Source organism: Brachypodium distachyon, chromosome 1, assembly GCF_000005505.3.
Source record: "Brachypodium distachyon strain Bd21 chromosome 1, Brachypodium_distachyon_v3.0, whole genome shotgun sequence".
NCBI lineage: Eukaryota > Viridiplantae > Streptophyta > Magnoliopsida > Poales > Poaceae > Brachypodium > Brachypodium distachyon.
In genome coordinates this window covers 51,738,136-51,753,656 of record NC_016131.3, presented here as the reverse complement: position 1 = coordinate 51,753,656, position 15,521 = coordinate 51,738,136, and the positions used below count along the sequence as shown (strand labels likewise).

General features: G+C 45.8%; 3 protein-coding genes across 4 annotated transcripts; all 3 read left to right on the top strand.

The window, feature by feature from the left end:
• The first annotated feature begins 558 nt into the window (after positions 1–558).
• LOC100838115 (probable cellulose synthase A catalytic subunit 6 [UDP-forming]) lies at positions 559–6,183 on the top strand. Its single transcript, XM_003557279.4, has 13 exons — positions 559–986; positions 1,070–1,269; positions 1,359–1,464; positions 1,539–1,704; positions 2,332–2,598; positions 2,684–3,029; positions 3,119–3,256; positions 3,370–3,495; positions 3,590–3,802; positions 3,893–4,178; positions 4,305–4,501; positions 4,585–4,935; positions 5,018–6,183. The coding sequence occupies exons 1-13, from the start codon at positions 707–709 to the stop codon at positions 5,600–5,602; spliced, it is 3,261 nt and encodes a 1,086-aa protein (XP_003557327.1). The 5' UTR covers positions 559–706; the 3' UTR covers positions 5,603–6,183.
• Positions 6,184–8,232: 2,049 nt separating this feature from the next.
• LOC104581676 (glycine-rich cell wall structural protein) lies at positions 8,233–11,800 on the top strand. 2 transcript variants are annotated; one of them, XM_014902831.2, is made up of 2 exons: positions 8,233–8,576; positions 11,536–11,800. In XM_014902831.2, exons 1-2 carry the CDS (start codon positions 8,438–8,440, stop codon positions 11,697–11,699), a joined length of 303 nt encoding a protein of 100 aa, XP_014758317.1. In that variant the 5' UTR covers positions 8,233–8,437; the 3' UTR covers positions 11,700–11,800. The 2 variants fall into 2 exon arrangements, with proteins under 2 accessions (XP_014758317.1, XP_010228190.1); XM_010229888.3 differs by lacking the exon at positions 11,536–11,800 and adding an exon at positions 10,632–11,081 and having other exon boundaries at positions 8,239–8,576.
• Positions 11,801–13,330: 1,530 nt separating this feature from the next.
• Positions 13,331–15,267, top strand: LOC100827846. Its single transcript, XM_003561223.4, has 2 exons — positions 13,331–13,666; positions 14,721–15,267. Exons 1-2 carry the CDS (start codon positions 13,555–13,557, stop codon positions 14,981–14,983), a joined length of 375 nt encoding a protein of 124 aa, XP_003561271.1. The 5' UTR covers positions 13,331–13,554; the 3' UTR covers positions 14,984–15,267.
• Positions 15,268–15,521: the final 254 nt, after the last annotated feature.

The following is a 15,521-nucleotide window of genomic DNA, read 5'->3' as shown; positions in this document are numbered from 1 at the left end:
ATCCAAGAAGACATGAGTAAACGACAACTGAGTTTTATACACGAAAAAAATGTCGGTGCCATTGCTGTAAATTTGAAGTAAATGATCAGAGATTCTTCGGTTAATTTATGTCTATATATATATATATACAGTGGACAGTCTAGTGTTATTCATCTGGAATCTCAAATCAAGTTAAGCAGACACCATGATCACGGATTGATACCGGGCTACCGATTCTTTAACACCTTTTTCCCACCCACATTGTGGCATTAACAGCCATTAATCCAGCGCTTAATAATTTCCAGCTCAGTACAGCACGAGGAGAAGAGAGAGCCTGAGGAGACATTCTACCAACCTTGTCACTCTTTCTCCTTCTTACACGCCGTTTCTGCTCCGCACCGACACTCGCCCTCTCCTTCCCTTAAACCGGCGCCTCTTTTTGAAAGAAAAAATAAACATAAAAAAAGAAGGAAGCGAAATCCCCAGGGCCAGGCTAGGCTACCAACGCGGTGGTTGCGCTGCTCTGCTCTCCAAGCAACGCACCGGCGCCGCATTATTATACCGTCCCATCCCCCCACGCAAACAGCACAGCACAATAGTAGCTGCCTACCCGTGTGGGAGTGAGAGAGCCTGGTCGGTCTCTCTCCCTCTCTCTCTCTCTCTGTGTCGAGCCGCCGCCGCTGCTGCCCGAGAGATCCGGCGGGCGGGCGCAGTGGGTGGGGGAGCCATGGAGGCGAGCGCGGGGCTGGTGGCCGGTTCGCACAACCGGAACGAGCTGGTGGTGATCCGGAGGGACGGGGGCGCAGGGGCCGGCGGCGCGGCGCGGATGGCGGAGGCGCCGGCGTGCCAGATATGCGGGGACGACGTCGGCGCGGGCCCCGACGGGGAGCCCTTCGTGGCGTGCAACGAGTGCGCCTTCCCCGTCTGCCGGGCCTGCTACGAGTACGAGCGCCGCGAGGGCTCGCAGGCATGCCCCCAGTGCAAGACCCGCTTCAAGCGAATCAAGGGTATGTATAGGAGTAGTAGGTCTTCAGCTTAATTGGGTGCTTTGCTTCGTTGGATCTTCTCTAATGCTTTGAGGAGCTCGCAGGCTGCGCGCGGGTGGCCGGGGATGAGGAGGAGGAAGGCGTGGATGACCTGGAGGGCGAGTTCGGCCTCGACGGCCGGGAGGACGACCCGCAGTACATCGCCGAGTCCATGCTGCATGCGCAGATGAGCTACGGCCGCGGCGGCGACCCGCAGCCGTTCCAGCCCATTCCCAGTGTGCCACTCCTCACCAATGGCCAGATGGTACGGGTTCTTCTTCTTCCTGTGCCTGCGGTTGCTTAGATTCCGGCGTCCCACTGAACTGAATTTGAGTGTGGGTTATGTGTACCCAGGTTGACGACATCCCGCCGGAGCAGCATGCGCTGGTGCCGTCGTACATGGGCGGCGGCGGTGGAAAGAGAATCCACCCGCTCCCGTTCGCAGATCCGAGCCTTCCTGGTGGGTGATTTGTGCTGGCTAATTGGTTATGCTGCTCGTATATTTCTGTGCTCATCGTTGTCTCCGTGTTACAGTACAACCTAGATCCATGGACCCGTCCAAGGATCTGGCCGCATACGGCTACGGGAGTGTGGCCTGGAAGGAGAGGATGGAGGGCTGGAAGCACAAGCAAGAGAGGATGCAACAGCTCAGGAGCGAGGGTGGTGATTGGGATGGTGATGGTGATGCAGATCTGCCACTGTATGTGCTCCAACTTTACTCAAACAGTGTTCATTTTGGGGACGCTAATTTTTAGTTAGGTTGATGCTCTGTCGTTACAGAAATTAGCTGATGCTTGTTGATTGTACTAAAGCCCTCGTACTGTGCTGGACCCTAAGCTTTTTAAAATGGCTAACCTCTATCCAAGCAAAAACCAGGATTGCAGTTTCATTTCATGGCATGTTAAAAATATGTTTTATTGTATTTTAGTGATAACATCCCAAAATTTACATAAAAATGTATAGTTTGTTGCTGCTTGCTAGTTGGAGAGAATCTAAAAGAAAAATACAAATATTTTAGGTTTTATTTTGGGGTAGTAGTTTATATCAAGAACAAATAAACTAATTGAATTAATTTTTTCATCTATTTGTTTCTTCACTGTTCCATTTTGGTTTGTCTCTGAGCATGGTCGTTACTCCTTAGCTTTATGTTCACAGAATACTAAATTTGCATGTCTTCATAGATGTCTTATCTTTATATTTTATTTCCTTGTGGAATACAGTGTATACAGTTTAGTTGAAGTGTTTTGTTTATGGAAGACGTTGCCCTTTTCATCGCAAGATGCTACTAGAATTTATTTGTGATATGTATCTTCAATTTATTGAACAGAATGGATGAAGCTCGACAGCCCTTGTCAAGAAAAGTCCCAATTCCTTCAAGCCGAATAAATCCCTATAGGATGATTATCATTATCCGGTTGGTGGTTTTGGGGTTCTTCTTCCACTACCGAGTGATGCATCCAGTGAATGATGCATTTGCTTTATGGCTCATATCCGTAATCTGTGAAATCTGGTTTGCCATGTCTTGGATTCTTGATCAATTCCCAAAGTGGCTTCCCATCGAGAGAGAGACTTACCTGGACCGACTGTCACTAAGGTTGGTTAAATGTCACAACCGAATACCTGCCATATCTTCTTTCTAAAAAAATCATGCTAAGAATCTTTTATGCTTACCTGATCAGGTTTGAAAAGGAGGGGAAGCCTTCTCAGCTTGCTCCAATTGACTTCTTCGTCAGTACAGTTGATCCCTCAAAGGAACCTCCCTTGGTCACAGCGAACACTGTCCTTTCCATCCTTTCTGTGGATTATCCTGTTGATAAGGTTTCCTGCTATGTTTCTGATGATGGTGCTGCAATGCTTACATTTGAAGCACTGTCTGAAACATCCGAATTTGCAAAGAAATGGGTCCCTTTCAGCAAAAAGTTTAATATCGAGCCTCGTGCTCCAGAGTGGTACTTCCAGCAGAAGATAGACTACCTGAAGGATAAGGTGGCTGCAAACTTTGTTAGGGAGAGGAGAGCGATGAAGGTGCGCTATATTGTTCTTCTGTTATGCTTTGTGATACGATTTTTATTTTGTATGAATAAATTAGTTACACGACATTATTTTCCATTCAGAGAGATTATGAAGAATTCAAGGTTAGAATCAATGCCTTGGTTGCCAAAGCTCAAAAGGTTCCGGAGGAAGGATGGACAATGCAGGACGGAAGCCCTTGGCCTGGAAATAATGTGCGCGATCACCCTGGCATGATTCAGGTATGTTCTCACAGTTTTTGGTGCTGTACTGCATACAGTATTGTATTCAGGCATTGTGATTGTTATACTTTGTTTCATTTTACCTCAAACTGTTCTAATTTCTGCGCCAACAGGTCTTCCTTGGACAAAGTGGTGGCCGTGATGTGGAAGGAAATGAGCTTCCTCGCTTGGTTTATGTCTCAAGAGAAAAGAGGCCAGGCTATGACCATCATAAAAAGGCTGGCGCAATGAATGCACTGGTAAAGGCTGTACTTTGTCATGTATCGTCTGTCCCGTAACCTAGTTGCAGCATATGATTGATGTTTTGCTATCTTTGTTTTTGTCAATTGACAGGTCCGAGTCTCTGCTGTCCTTACAAATGCTCCATACATGTTGAACTTGGATTGTGATCACTACATCAACAATAGCAAAGCCATAAGGGAAGCAATGTGTTTCATGATGGATCCTTTGGTAGGGAAGAAAGTGTGCTATGTGCAGTTCCCTCAGAGATTTGATGGTATTGATCGCCACGATCGATATGCTAACAGAAACGTTGTCTTCTTTGATGTAAGATTCAGCCGCCCTGTTCCTAAGACCTTGTTCTCTCTATATTGTTATTGTCATTGATGTAGTTTTCCTGACGTTTGTATTGTACAGATTAATATGAAAGGCTTGGATGGCATTCAAGGCCCTATTTATGTCGGTACTGGATGTGTCTTTAGACGGCAAGCGTTGTATGGTTATGATGCTCCCAAAACAAAGAAGCCTCCGTCAAGAACTTGCAACTGCTGGCCAAAGTGGTGCTGCTGTTTCTGGTGCACCGACAGGAACAAGAAGAAGACAACAAAAGCCAAGCCAGAGAAGAAGAAAAGATTGTTTTTCAAGAGAGCAGAAAATCAGTCTCCTGCATATGCTCTTGGTGAAATTGAGGAAGGAATTCCAGGTATGATGACTAGATACTTATTGCAGCACCAGCGAAGTGTCAGTTTGTTACCCAACTTGCTAATTCTTGACCACAGTAAAAAGTCATGGTTTTTTATTGGTCATAACATTTTTATTTTCACTTCAGGAGCTGAAAATGACAAGGCTGGAATTGTAAATCAAGAGAAGCTCGAAAAGAAATTCGGGCAGTCTTCTGTTTTTGCTGCATCAACACTTCTTGAGAATGGTGGAACCCTGAAAAGTACAACCCCAGCTTCTCTACTAAAGGAAGCTATACATGTTATCGGTTGTGGTTACGAAGACAAGACTGCCTGGGGGAAGGAGGTATTTAGCCTAGACCCTGATTAAAAGGCTTGTGATTAACCTATTGAAAATATTTCTGACCTGTTAAATCTTGCTTTGTGCAGGTCGGCTGGATTTATGGATCAATTACGGAAGATATCCTGACTGGGTTTAAGATGCACTGTCATGGTTGGCGGTCAATTTACTGCATTCCAAAGCGGCCTGCATTCAAAGGTTCTGCACCTTTGAATCTTTCTGATCGGCTTCACCAGGTTCTCCGTTGGGCCCTTGGATCTGTTGAAATTTTCTTCAGCAATCATTGCCCACTATGGTATGGGTATGGTGGCGGACTAAAATTCCTGGAGAGATTTTCTTATATTAATTCTATCGTGTATCCATGGACGTCCATTCCACTCTTGGCTTATTGTACCTTGCCGGCCATATGCTTGCTCACGGGGAAATTTATCACTCCGGAGGTAAACTTCATCTAGTTACAAACTTTTGTGATCATCTGATTATCTTTCCATACCTTAACATCATCTTAATTTCCACTTGCAGCTTAGCAATGCTGCCAGTCTCTGGTTCATGTCACTCTTCATCTGTATTTTCACCACTGGCATCCTTGAAATGAGATGGAGTGGTGTGGCCATTGATGATTGGTGGAGAAATGAACAGTTTTGGGTTATTGGAGGTGTTTCTGCACATCTCTTTGCTATATTCCAAGGACTTCTGAAGGTCCTTGCTGGTGTCGATACCAGCTTCACAGTGACATCAAAGGGTGGAGATGACGAAGAGTTCTCAGAGCTATATACTTTCAAATGGACGACATTGCTGATACCCCCAACTACTCTGCTTATGTTGAACTTCATTGGGGTGGTAGCTGGAATTTCCAATGCGATCAACAATGGATACGAGTCATGGGGGCCTCTTTTTGGAAAGCTCTTCTTCGCATTCTGGGTGATTGTCCATCTATACCCATTTCTCAAAGGTTTGGTCGGAAGACAAAACAGGACGCCAACAATTGTCATTGTCTGGTCCATTCTCCTGGCTTCGATCTTCTCGCTCCTGTGGGTCCGGGTTGATCCTTTCCTTGCAAAGAATGATGGCCCTGTTCTGGAGCAATGTGGTCTGGATTGCAACTAAGCTGCTTTCTGGGCGTCAATTCAAGCTTGAGGCACCACTTTTTTGGAATTCTTTCCTGTAGATAGAAAATACAGAGACATCTGGCATTCATTTCATTCCATGGTGGTAGGTCAGCCTTCTTGGGGAAATTTCAGGCCAATTGGGGCTATGACCTGTGCAGTTCTTCCACAGAAGGTAGCCTCTGCTACTGCTGTCCATTCTTCACAATTCTTTATTTATTTGGGAGGGAAATACATCTGGTGTGCTCCATTGATCAAGATTGCTTCAACCGAGTATGGCCTCGCAGCAAGGCAGGGATTGATCTACCATCTGGAGTGATGAAGATGCCAGGTGTTTATTTAGAACTATTAAGTTATGCACATTCCGGAGTTTGTTCATTCCACGTCCCATACAGTCGACAATATGCTAGCATGGACAGATGAGTAGGGTTTTAGCAACGTACTTCAATTGATCTTGATGCTGTAAAACTGCCCGTTTGCGGAAACTCGTGGTGGGTAGTGTTGATTGTTTATGTAACAATATGTATACTATTACGGGACTGCAAATGCCCAAAGAATGAAATATTTCACATTGGCCATCCATCAGCGAGACACCATATACCATGTGACCATGTCCACGTGTCAAGTAACCTCACGGTTTCTTGCCTAAGAATCTGGAAAATTGCGAATTTTAATCTTAATCCGTTTCCTGTGCAAGGATTCTCTTGTGATCTCGTGCAAGAAAGTATTGAGGTGCCTGCAGAATCTTTACTTGACCAGGGTATGTGCGGTCCTGACTCAATGGAACAAACAAAATAAGCTAAATTTATGTACTGGCCACATGCAACATTCTTGTCACCAACACCTGGGCCAAACATACTTGACGAATAAGAAAAGCTTCTCGCGGTGATCATATTTTTTGGTGCGAGGAGCCGAGGGGTGCGGTGCATACATGCTCCGTGAGTTCGTTCGATCTTTCGGGGTAGAGAGGGACCATCTACCGTCCCACCAGTATCAGCTAAGACGGGCAGGCACCGACCGCCAAGCTGCCAAAGCTAGAAGGGACAGAGCAGTAGCGGGCGGTGGTAACGTTAAAAGCCATCAGTCAGTGAGTGCTACTGGACGCGCGGTGGCACGCACGTAGCAGCCCCGTAGCAAGCCGGTCCTGAGCTCCTGGCGCTGGAAACAAACAGGCAGCTGTACGTGAATCACGATGGCCCCGCTTACGGTCCAGTTGGGTCGAGTAAATTGCGGACAAGCAACACATTTCAGTGACTCGTTGCGAAAACCATCGTTTTACTAATTTTCGCGCAGAACCACCGCAATTAAGTGAAATTGTTGCACATATCACTGATTTCATTGATTCCGGCCTATATACGCGTTTATGACCGACCGGACCCACCGGTAAGGTTGACCACGCGTTAGCTCCCAGCAAGCCGCACCCCGGCCTGTCCATTCTTCCCCTCTCCACCGAAGCTCTCTCTTCCCTCCCTTTCTCTTCTTTGTTTCTAGTGAGCAGCCACGTGGAGTATTCCCCTGACGGGAGATATCCACAAGCAGCGCCAGCTCGTCCAGCCTCCCTTGCGGGAACACGCCCTCCGCCTGCCTCGACGTACGCCGGTCGTAGTGGACTCGGCGAGCAGCCGGATGCGGGGCAGTTTCTCTACTAAGCCTAGTCTCCGCGATGGTGCTGATCTCCGCCTACCTCCGCCCACGACGACCGGCACACGTACGGAAGAGAATTGAATCAATTAGCTCAGCTAGTTATGAAATTTGTATGCATGTACCAATTGATAGAACTATTGCTTATTGATCTTGGCAGGCAAGAACTGGAATCAATCGTGCATGACGTACCTTGTCTCTGGGCCTGGCGAGGTCCTGGTCGGAGCTCTCCGACGAAAGCGGCAGCGCGAGCGCGAGGGAATGGGCCGCCGCGGCCTCCTGGAAGCCCGGCCCAGAGAGCGGCGAGGGCAGCAGCGTAGCGCGGGGCGGCAGAGGAGGTGCTCGTGCGCGGGACGGCAGGCGGCAGCGCGGGCACTGCGGTGGGGAAGTTGAAGTCGGAACATGAGAAGGAGGTCAGTGGGAGAAGAGAAAGGCTTGTACGCCAGCTCGGCCCGGTCAACCTGACATGTGGGTCCGGTTGATCAGAAACGTGTTTATACGTCGCAAGCGACAGAATCAGTGCCATGTGCAACAAATTCACTGAATTGCGATGGTTCTACGCGAAAATTAGCAAAGGCGATGATTTTCGTAATGAGTCTCCGAAATGTGGTGGTTATGCCCAATTTACTCTGCAGGACCTGAGGCTCGAAGCGAATTGAAGATGGGTTGGTTCGTTCTTCTGGTTGGAGAGACCGTACAGAAGATGTGATGCTCACTCCCCCACGGGAGTCACGGGTTGGCTGGTTACGCGCGCGTAGCCGTGTTTTTTCCCCCCAGTTGCATGCACGGGGAGCCGTTGGAGTAGATCCATCGAAAAAGCACAATGGGATCGGATAGCGCGCGCAAAACGCCACAAGCAAGTTTCGTGCAGCCGAGATGCCCACAGCCGTTCTCCAGCTCATCTTTGAGGCAAACATGTCTGTCCCCACGCCGCTGTACGTGTCCCATGCACCGCAGCCAACGCCTCCAGGCCACACCACGAGAAAAGAAACAAACTCCATCTGGTTCATATCTTGGAGTAGAGATAGACAGCATCTCTGCCTCCACACGTATTCGCTAGATTCTCCTTCTCTGCCACTTTTTAGGCCCAACCGGTTTTCCAACGAGATGGCGCGACGAGCATGTGAGAGGGGGAGCCATAGGCAAACGAGAGGTCGGTAAATGCAGGCTAGCTGATCTGAATCTGGGCTCTAATATGGAGCAGCTGACCAGGAGGCGCCCATGGCTTTTCCTCCTCTTGCTCTTCCTCATTGCCTTCCTACCGGCTAATGCTATTCTTGCTGGTGCTCGTCAGGGAGCTGATGTTCACGCAAAGGGTCAAGACGATGATGCAGGTATGTACGCACGATCGCTTATCCCGCCCGTTGGGCATTGCTATATTCAGCACCATTTGTCTGCCGTGTAGTTTGAGCTTGTTGGGTGCCCTCATTTTGTGGCATGGTATGGTATATGGAAAATCATTTCTTTTCAATCATAATAAAGGGGCAAAAATAGAATTTTGAAATTTTACAGAAACAACTTCAAGTCTTCAACTATAAGGAAGATTTGTGGAAATCAGGAATTTACTATAAATTGGCTTTTCTTTATAATGGCGTAATCCTTGTTCGATTGATTTAAAGTTCATATGGAAAACAACGGTCGTTCAATTTATGTCATAGCCGGTCCAAATTGAATCGAGTTGACATCAATTGTTCATACCTTATGTTTTCCTTCTTCTTTCCACCGCAAAACCGTGAGACCAATTAAGTGATTTGTGAAGCTTTACATGAGCGTAGGTTAGGGCATCTCCCGCAGATTTTCTCGACCTTCGTTTCTTAGAATGAGTCTTAGAGACAGGAGATAGAAGAAGTTGGAAATTATTTTTGCCTCTTCTCCAATAGTTTCTTCCCCAAACCCATTCTCTTTTGTACATCACATTGACGTGTGGAGCCCATATGACGGTGGCTGGTGGCCACGTCCTCCTGGAGCTGCTGACGGAGGGGCGCGGGGATGAATAATGATGGAGAGGTCCGGGCAAGCTGTAGCGGAATCCAGAGACAGGAAGATGGTTGATTTCGCAACAGCGAGGGCAGTCCTCAACAACAGAGGGTGCATGAATCGATACATGCGACATTTTGAGAGGCACACGACGAGGCAGAGGCGCCGCGCGCCCAGAGAAGGATGAATGGAGGTGAGGGGCTACACGCGAAGGATGATGGAAATTTGTTGCCGCCGGCTCGATTCTAGCTGAGACCGGGCATGGGGAGTGTCAAAGGGGTGCAAAATGCCGACCACGGGCTCCAGAAGGCGTGCGGCGGCGGCGATGCAGCGGCGGGGACGTGGCCGGATTAGGTAGGGAGCAGTTGGACTCCCACCACGGGTAAATATTTTTAGGACAAAACATGCAAATTGTCTGTATGTATCAAAGAAAGAGTATAAAATATGTAAAAAAAGCAGGAAATGGAAAACAACGAATCTAAATGCTAGTGGAATGAATCTATCCAACTCGGGAACGAGTGTTAGTTACTGAGTTTTACGGTGGAGGAGAGAGAAAATCAGAACTTTTTGAAAATTTTAAAGACCGGAATCAATTGGAAATCTTTTAGAGCGCTAATTGTGTAACTTTCAGTAAATGATGGTATCTTTTAGGGATTGAGAACCAGTTTAGGGCATCTCTAATAGTCCAAATCAGCAGGTACTATAGGTAGACATGTCAGAAAAAAAAATGATGTGTAGGTAAAATAGAAGAGAAAAAGAAGTAACCGTATCTGGCAGAAGTAACCGGCACATCTCAGTTACCAAGGCAGCAAAAAACTATTGGAGAAAGCTGCTCGTTACTTATGTGGGGACCACCAAAATATTAGGATCGTTTGTGCCACTACTCTACACCATGCCATCTATGCATGTGTAGACCACAAAATTTAAGCCCACGGTAGATCGTCACCAGCAACTACACATGCAGAAATAAAATAGTCTTGAAAAATGACGGCAACAAGGCTGAAGAAACGACCCGTTGGACTGGTGGTTACTTTGCATACGAGTTCACCCTTCGTACCGGCCTATGTACTGCCTCATTGAGGATGCTATTATGGTAAGGATTGGGGGCTCGAGATGCTTGCGTCCACCTATTCTTACGGGGAAAAATGCTACTCCACTATTATGTGACGAATTCTTAAAAAAAAAGGCTATCGGTGTGTCATTTTAATTAAATTTACCTATGCAAATGCTAGCTGAAAATAAAAGAGTTTTTTGAAAAAGCGGGACGTTATTAATGGACCGCACTTGAATTCCTAGTTCTAACTTCTAACTTAACTTTTCCTCCTCTATACAATTTTCCATTTGAATGTATTACAGTCTCCCATACACAGTCGCTAATTAACAAGTTAACCTGAATAAATGGCTACCCGCAGGGCCTAACGCGACGCACATCTCAGTGGCTCGCTGGGGTACAGTCCGAAAAGGCAGCGGCGGCGGCGGCGGCCACGGCGGCCATGGCCACGGTGGTCACGGACGCGGCAATGGAGGAGGCGAACGCGGACGCGACATACCTGGGACGCCGCCGCATCAGACCATCGCCGGCAACGCCAACCACCGCAACGGGCACAGCGCCGCCGCAGCTACAGATTTCAGCCGGTCGTCTACGGCGGCCACCTGCGTCCTCCTTGCGCTGGCCGCGGCTATTCCGTTTCATCATCTCTAAACTATTCAACCTACACATTTTTTTATACCTGAAACATAATACGTATCATTATACCGAGTATGTTTATTTGTTTTTGGCAAGGGAGGACGAGTTCAAGCTTAACTTTCGGAAGATTGGTCCGATCCATCATACGGAGTATATATGGATGGTTTTCGATGAATTGCGGCGCCGATGATAGAAAAAAACGAAAACTTTCCGTACAACTAAACTACGCACAGTACGTGCCAAAAATGTCTATAATGCTAAAAAGGGAATTCGCACGCCCGTTATATTATTTTAGTTATATTTGTAGCAAGCTTTCTCGAAATCAGTCCGCTGGAGTTCGTCATTTACTAAATGGAACACTATAATCCAATGTATCCGCCCCTTTAAATACCGATCGAGGCGCTGCGCAAAGCCGTAAGCGTTTTATTTGGGATCGTTAGCACCATGGCCCTGCATCTCAAGAGACAATGCCTTCTCGCCTTCGTGATCTGTTTCCTCGCCCTCTTGGTTCTTCGATCAGGTGTTGTTGCCGATGGCAACACTGGTAATGCTCTCTTCCTGATCTGATATCCATCCACGTAATGCATCTGGGACACGTCAAATCACATCTACACTCGTTAACATTGCAGGAGCTGACGAGGCGCAATACCCCGACTGTGTCCCGCACCGCAGCGGCACGCCGGCGACGCCAGTCTCCGCCGCCGACCATCGCCACGGACCACATTGCGCCGCCGGCACTTGGGTCCTCCTCCTCCTTGGAGCCTGCACCGTCAGCTGCTTACTCCGTCTTTAGTTAATTAGCTTTGATGGACCTCAATTATTTTGTATGCTGGATCTCTAGATTATAGGATGCGATATATATACCGCGAACGACTTAGATTGAAGGGTTAATGTGTTCACTCCTTTTGTTTTATACAAGTTTTATTTAGAAACCGTCCAACCTAAGTTGATCTAACGGTGAAAAAATAGGAAGTACTGGAAAGTACTAAAACAAAGTACTAAAACAAAAGTACCGAAAAGTACTGAAAAGTACCAAAATTATTAATTTATTTATTTAGCGCTTTTACAATACCCTTATATTAATTTGGTCCGTCCATTGCCTGTAATCTAACGGGTACGGTTCATTTGTACTCCAACACATAATTAGGCAATTACTTATCGCAATACGTGGATCAAATCAGAACATCAAGACTTGCCCAGCTTGTTTAAACCTGTAGCCTGGAATTGAGGATTTCTCCGTTTCAGTTTTCCTCTTTCCGGTCTGCGCTCATTCTTCTTCCCATCAACAAACGGTTATCGGGTTGTATGCCTGATACTTCCTCGACTGAAACTAGTCAGGTCAATCCATTATGTCAAAAGAAAAATCGAGATCAATCCTAATTAAATAACGAGTTAAAGGATGCTGCCAATTATCGGATTCGATCCTCATTAACATGTGATTAGATCGATCCTAAATAATATATGATTAGATCGAAACTGTCGTGTTCGCCGGCGGCTCCCCTGATGATCACGAAGAAGACGACCATGGATGCTAAAGCAAAGATGTCAGCAATCATGGTGGCGGCGGCTGCACCAGGAGGAAACCGCTCAACTACGAATTGCAACCATGGGAGATCAGATGGCAGCTGTGGATGCATCAACTGCGACAAGAAATCATGACTAATCAATTAATGAAATTAGCAAGTGAGTTATCTAAACAAAAAGACTAAATCACCGGCCGACGCCGGCGGCCTCATCCTTATCGACTAATGACACAACCAGATATTGATAAACAATTACTAATGACTTTTATCTCTTCTAATATCTTAGTACAGATCAACGGACAGAATTAATTCCGGTGGGAGTACTGAAAAACACTGAGAAGTACTCGACAGTCACCGTAAAAGAGCTCTTTGTTTTAATATATACCGATGATCTGTGCCAGGGTTATTGATACCAGTACAAGTGTTAGACAATGTTTTTCTTGAAAAAAAAAGGGTAAGACGATCGATGGTTCTTGCTTGGATAAAGATGCATAATATGGACGTCCATGCCTGATGCCTAATATAAATATTCACTTTGTACTAAATCAGCGACACTTGTATGAATCAGAGTACATTTTATTTTACACGGTACTACTTGCTGGAGCAATCAGCATAAATTAGCAATGCTCTGTTAATGCCTTTACGTGGTCTTATCTTCGCCCTTCCTCTATCGTTAATTCTTGGACACAAAGAACAGGGCAAACACAACAATTTGTAGTGTGCAGTGGAACATATACTACTTAGAAAAGAACCCAAGTGGCATATATAGTTTTAATTAAACCATCTTTGCTGTTTGAGAAAATAGACTGAAAATAAAGTTGAGTATAAAAGAGACGTATTAGTGCTGTCAGTTACATTGCATATCTTTTAGTCTATAAAATAGATATAAAAGAAGAGGCAAGGCAGAGTTAACAAACAAATACACTGCAAGGTTGGTGCTGCGGGCAACTTTGGAAGACCACGTGGAAAGTTGCTCGAGGACCTTATTCTATCCCCTTCGCAGAAGGAAGAGGGTGAGAGAAGAGTGTTGATGCAATCAGAACAGAGTTAGGTCAAGGGTCAGAGGAGTTCTTGATCCTGATCTGTTGTGTTCGGTTTTGCTGTATAGCTCTTGGCAAGGCAGCCATGGCGAGCACCGAGAGATGCTCCTGCCTTCTTACCTTCCTTCTCCTGATCTTCTTCCTCCTTGCGTCAACAGCTCGTGGAGCTAAGTTTATTGCAGATGCCAAGGGCACAGGTATGTGAATACCATCATTAGTGTCTGTCCTTGTTATACTACTTGAGTTCTTGACAACCCTTTCAAGTGACAAGTGTTCTGCTCGTTCCGATATTTTCAAATAGACTCTGCTCAGTCAAGCAGTTCATGGGAAAGATGAACCTGACAGATACTTTTTAGCTTATGGTTCACGCCGTTGAGTAACTCAGTGCATCGTCAGTCAACATGAAGCCGAATACATCTGATCTCTGCCAAATTCTTCTTGACCATCTTTGATTCCAAGGATGCTAAAATTGTAGAAATAGAAGAAAACAAATATAGGAATGCAATCTCATGCCATCTTGTATCATATAGAATGGAATACCACACGAGTTTCCGCCAAAAATTGTTTGATTATACCTTGACAAAAGAAAGAAATCTACTCTCTTTGTCAAGCGAATGTAGTGCAAATAAATTCTTAGGATTTTTAATATGCAATCCGATGATTTAGACTATTTCTTGAAGATTCCACTGAATCGTTCTAGGTGGCCGCAAATTTTAATACTCACATAGAACATAGAAACGTGACTAAATTCTTAGTAGAAAACAAAGAAATTTATGTGGAGTTACATTTAAACTAGAATAAAAAAAGTTCCATTATGCAGAATGGTTAATTATCGGTCACGTATCAGAGCTGTTGATTAAGATTAACGTGTCATCCTTACTCTTCCATCTGTCACATGCTGTCATTAGATTAAGATCCAACGATCAAGTACGTCAACCAATCTCTAACTAAATGACAGAAACCGATAAGAAAAATATGAAAAGGAAGCATGAAGTACAAAGTACAAACTACGAAGCAGATCTGACTCAGAGCCCTTCCAAAGAACGTATGCTCTGTCATGTGCGCATAATCCGGTATTATTTATTCCCTGCATCTCAGGGCGGATCAAAACCACACGTTAAGAATCTCTTAGTACTTATATTCCTGAAAGCGATCAGACACCAATAATTTAGAATGGCATCATTGTGTAGCCTGATTGATCAAGAACAGAAAATAAACTGTATTAACCTGGCATGGCATTTCGTGGTGCAGGCGCCGGCGCCGCCGACAGCAGTGGTGTCACTGTCACGATGAGGGAGGGAGTCGCCGGCGGTCATGCGCACGGTGGTTACAGTAGCCATGACACGCACAACCCCAATGGCATGCCGGACAACGGCGTAGATCCTCGCAATATCGCCGGCCGGGGCACCCACCGTCGCGGCGCGGCGAGCAGGGCCTGCCGCCTCTACCCTCGTCTGGGAGCCTGGATGGTTGTTGGAGCAATGTCCTTTAATTTCTGGTGCTTCTTGGCTTAATTACTGGGATATAAGTGTTTGTTATTCCTCTTTATTTTTTTCTCAGACTATAACGTTCGTTCCAATTGTTTTTCTTTTCTGTTGCAAGCAAAATGTATACCCCCGTTCACTGAACGGGAGGTTGGTGAGGTTCTGTATTTTGGCTTTCCGCAGGTTTGGAAAACTAGAGAGCTTGGTTTATGCTACTGTTCACTTTTGGGGTTGTGTTGTAGTTGTAAAATTGTCTGTACGACTGGTTCGACGAAAACATGAATCAAATATGCAAAAAAGATTGCATTTGCGGATGGATAACAGTTAATTAAAAGAATCAGAGTGAGGGATATTTCCTTTTTTGAAATTCCTGTAGGGTAAATCCAGATCTCGTTTCTTTTAGCAATGTGATGAGCATAAGTGCAAATGTAAGTCGACCAAATGGAGTATTATATGTCACCCAAATGATGTGGGTGCTCAAGGTATTGAGCTTATGGAGATAAAAAAATGTTTACTCAGCAAATGGTTCTTTAAACTACTCAATGAAAAAAGGATGGGCCGAGAGTTG